Raw genomic sequence first — 5287 nt, forward strand, 5'->3', positions numbered from 1 at the left:
AGGAAAGATAAACCTTTCTCTACAGGAAGCTATTTCATCTCTTGAAAAACAAGGTAAAACGTGAGTATCTAAATTGTGATGCGATTAAATATAGATTAACATCATAGATGACCTGAGGATTCCATTTAGGTTATATATATATTTCTTGTTGAATAAATCCGGATTTACATGTTTTAACACTAATTCTATATAAATATAATCTTATGTATACATACATACAGACACATATATACATACATATAACATTCACGTATATGTGCATATATGTATATGCATATGAGTACTGTACTTATGAATAATGGCTAAATTTAACACAAAAGACAACCTCATTCACATATGAATATTTGTATAAAACATTCCGTTATTATGTAAAAGACTGATTTTAATCTGTTAGCACTGGAAGAAAAAAAATTGTTATGAGCTTCACATAAAGTAATAATTACAAATATTACCTTAGTTAATAAATATAAAGTAGCTGGACAAAATATGCATATTAATTCTTAATTTAATATTATTGCCTCCGCTAACGAAGTTGGAAGAAGGTTATGTTTTACCCCTTGTTTGTGTGTGTTTGTTTTAATCGTCGAGTAATGAAACTTGCAAGGGTTAACTGTCATGTAAAAGCTGGAAATGATTAAATTTTGGAAGGTCAAAGTCACGGTCGAGCAAACGGTCAAGAAATAACTGCTGCGGCGAAGGTCAGCGCTTTAAGTGCCCGTCTAGTTGAATATATTTTTCTTTTTTCTATACATTAAGAAGAAAACAGATCTCCACCTCGACATGAGTCAAACAGAGAGTAAACATTGGATGTTTATCAAACTAACTTTAGCAATGACAATTTGTCTTTCATAAACGCTTGACCGTAATAATAGTGAGGATTTTACTTGCTGCTTATTGTAAAAATAATTTAGTCCGGCTTATCATAATTTAGAATCACAATTATTTATGTTGCAACATTTTTCAATTGAAGGGATTATCATAGGTCTGGCGTAAAAAGGGGCTCACATTAGTTCTTCCAATAGTCTTTCAAAGTTTTTGATTCGCCAATGATACAGTTTAGCTTCTTAAATCCGACATGATAATAATAATAATAATAATAATAATAATAATAATAATAATAATAATAATAATAATAATAACTAGAGGGGCCCTCAGTAGAGCACAGATGTCCGCCGCGGGAGCTTATTTCTCAATATTTTGCTCGACCTTAACCTTTGACCTTAACATGTATTGATTGGCGTAGATTTTCATACACTCAAATTTGATCCAAGTTTGAAGTCTCTGTAACAACGATGTCCAAACTTATGGCTGATTATGTGACGTGAATTGGAAATTTTGCTTGCCGTGACCTTGACCTATCAAAATTCAATTATTTCCAACTTTTTACATAACAGTTAATCCCTGCAAGATTCATTACTCTACGATTAAAATTGTGGCCAGGAAGCTGTTCAAACCACACACACACGCACACACACAAACAGGGGATAAAACATAACCTCATTCCAACTTCGATGGCGGAGGTAATAATAATAATAATAATAATAATAATAATAATAATAATAATAATAATAATAATAATAATAATAATGTACCGCTATAAAAGACAAAACCTCATGCTCACAGCCAACAAACAAGAACACCACAGCTCACAACATCGTTATCCACCCCTATTCAAAATTCTCACGACACCATAAAGCCGTTTACAACCTTAATAACAACAATACTCCAACGATCACCGGCCTGGCGTAATCAAGATGCGACGAAAGACATTCCCCTTTTAGCTGCGCCTGACGCGTCGCGTGATGAGGAAATTAATCAGCTTGTCGCCAGATGTGACATCAAGCAAGTCGTAAGCAAGCGATGGCTTCGTGCGTGACAGGTGGGAGATTTATCCCCCATAATCAGATCAGAGCGAAGGTCCCTTTGATCTTCATCCTCATTGCAAGGCGAATGATGAATGGATTTAAATGAGCTATCTTAAGATCGGAGATAATTGTGGGTTGATGGTGACTGAGCCAAAAGTGATAATGTTGATAGATTCGGTAGTAATGATGCATTGGGGTTAACGGGGAGTTTGATAACGAGGTGATAATGGGCCCTGAAGATAATAAAGATTTTCATACCGATGTGATAATGGGCCCTGAAGATAATAAGGATTTTCATACCGATGTGATAATGGGCCCTGAAGACAATAAGGATTTTCACGAGGTGATAATGGGCCCTGAAGATAATAAGGATTTTCATACCGAGGTGATTATGGGCCCTGAAGATAATAAGGATTTTCACGAGGTGATAATGGGCCTTGAATATAATAAGGATTTTCATAACGATGTGATAATGGGCCCTGAAGACAATAAGGATTTTCACGAGGTGATAATGGGCCCTGAAGATAATAAGGATTTTCATACCGAGATGATAATGAGCCCTGAAGATAATAAAGATTTTCATACCGATGTGATAATGGGCCCTGAAGATAATAAGGATTTTCACGAGGTGATAATGGGCCCTGAAGATAATAAGGATTTTCATAACGAGGTGATAATGGGCCCTGAAGATAATAAGGATTTTCACGAGGTGATAATGGGCCTTGAAGATAATAAGGATTTTCATAACGATGTGATAATGGGCCCTGAAGACAATAAGGATTTTCACGAGGTGATAATGGGCCCCTGAAGATAATAAGGATTTTCATACCGAGATGATAATGAGCCCTGAAGATAATAAAGATTTTCATACCGATGTGATAATGGGCCCTGAAGATAATAAGGATTTTCACGAGGTGATAATGGGCCCTGAAGATAATAAGGATTTTCATAACGAGGTGATAATGGGCCCTGAATATCATAATGATTTTCATAACTGGAAGACAATGTCTGAGGAAAATCATGAGGACTTTACCATTATTACTAGCTAAGCTTCAACCATAGTTGGAAAAGCAAGATGGTATAAGCCCAAGGGCTCCAACAGGGATATAGCCCAGTGAGGTAAGGAAAAAAAAGAAATAAATACACTACAAGAGAAGTCATGACAAATCAGCATAAAATATTTTAAAAACAATAACAACATTAAAGTAATAAAGAATCATAAAAATATTTAAAAGATTTCAATAGCTAGATTGACTTATATAATTATTCACAAGCCTTAAGATCGCCTTGAGTCATAAAGATGCAAGCCTCTCTGATGTTCTTAAGCCATTTAGCAATCGGTATCCGTATGATCTACGTAGGCCATTATCTTGTGCTCAGCATCTTCAAGACTTATTATCATCTAGTTACCCGAATTTGTATGATTATCGTTACCCTTTACCTCCTGACGGTTGGAATATTAATGATTATCATGATCATTAATACTAAAGATACCATTTATTTAGTCTTCATGAACCACTCCTTTTTTTTTTTTTTAAATCCTTAAGACCTTTATATAGCGCACTCCCTTACTCCTTTATGTGCTTTTTTTACTTATTTAAAATGTTCTTCCTATCAATTTATCAAATTTAGTAATACAGATATTCTTATTATCAATATGTAATCAAGCCATCAAGTCTTCATGTGATTTTCCATATGATCAAAGCGCCTAATATAGACGTGTTACATTTTTGTCCAAAACGCTGGTATCATGGGCTGCACATTTCCCATTAAATCTAGACAAGGCCTTAAAACTAATGAACAATGCGTTTCTAATATACTTTGAGACTGGAATTAAAAGCCTACAATGGCTAAATACTCTCTCGTAGGAGTATTGTCATTATAAATTAGAATCCGAAATGAAGATAACTAAATACGGCTTTAACCAAATCAAACAACTTTGAATTCAATCTAAAAACAAAATGGATGATTGTATCTCCTTCCTATGTATAATGCTTCTTGGGGACAGGTATCACAAATGTAAAGTTAATAGTATCATGGGAAATTCACCTCCTTGTACTCTTTATCAAAATCTTTAATTTATATACACAAGCACATGTTGGATTAGCAAAGAATGACATTTATTTATTCTAGGGTTTGTTTCCCTTGGTATAAGGATTGGGAATTGAATAAGTCAAGAGTAAAAATCTTCTTTTGAATGCCTCGACATCATGGGACCAAAAAGAAAAAAAAAAGAGAAGCCTTTTAAAATGCAAAATTAACTTCCCTTGGGGCTCAAATGGGATATCATAAGAAAAATACATTACAATCAATATACGATGTCTTGATGAAATTAAAAATATTACTGAAACTCTAAGAGAAGATTATCCTGATGATTTTAATAACCAAAATATAATAGGTTCGGCGGTATTTAATGTCAATGGAAAAACAGAATGCCTGAACATATTTAAGTACACAAAATATCTTACAATGGATGCAATAACCATATTTATTCATGGAAGGACTATAAGAAAGCTTTTGATTCTGTCAACACTTCAGCAGTAATGAAACCCCGTACTAAAAAAGGAATAGACGAATCTTATGTCAGAACAATTGAAGATATCTATACAAAAAGTACAATAATGCTACAACTACATAAAGATAGTGAAAACATTCTGATTGGGAAAGAAGTTAGATAGGGAGACCCCATCTAAATTATTCAAAGCACGCCTAGAAGTTTTTAAAACTTTAGATTGGGAAAATGTATGAATAAACATTAATGGGAAATGCCTTAAAAACTTAGGATTTGCAGGTGACATAGTTCTATTTAGTAAATCATGAGAGTAATTGCAAGATATTAAATAAGATTTGAATAGAGAAACACATAAAACTGAAAATGAGTATGAATAAAACTAAGATATTGTTCATATAAATTTACCCATATATAGCACGGTAGAGAAAGTTATTACATGAATTTCAAGATATATATTCAATATTTCACTGAACAGCAAGTTAGACAAGAAAATACATATAAATAAAAACTTTAGGATTATCAGCAGGGTGGAAGTCTCATGATATTGTGTCATTCATCCCAATATTTAAGTAATCTAAATACAAGTAACTTTTTTCTCTCTGTATCTATTGAAGTGAAAAACTCTATTCATGAATACTTATCTCCGAATATCCTGCATCAATGAAGTAAAAGAAATAAATGTTTTCACTAATCTTATGAAGATTCCCAGTGTATTATTCGGATCCAAGGTCTCCATAGACACTTGCGGATATGCCAAGCAACTCCAGTGATATTTCCTCTTACTAAAATACCCCTTTCATTAGAGAATTGCTGGAGATGTTAGTTTCAAATGATTCACAACATCAAAGAATATAGCGTATGGTTGCTTTCAGAGAGAGAGAGAGAGAGAGAGAGAGAGAGAGAGAGAGAG

General features: G+C 33.6%; 1 protein-coding gene across 1 annotated transcript; it reads left to right on the forward strand.

Annotated features, from left to right (window-relative positions):
* The first annotated feature begins 2091 nt into the window (after positions 1–2091).
* Positions 2092–2673, forward strand: LOC137644781 (uncharacterized). The gene has a single exon (XM_068377676.1). The coding sequence runs from the start codon at positions 2092–2094 to the stop codon at positions 2671–2673; it is 582 nt and encodes a 193-aa protein (XP_068233777.1).
* Positions 2674–5287: the final 2614 nt, after the last annotated feature.

This window comes from Palaemon carinicauda, chromosome 8 (genome assembly GCF_036898095.1).
Source record: "Palaemon carinicauda isolate YSFRI2023 chromosome 8, ASM3689809v2, whole genome shotgun sequence".
NCBI lineage: Eukaryota > Metazoa > Arthropoda > Malacostraca > Decapoda > Palaemonidae > Palaemon > Palaemon carinicauda.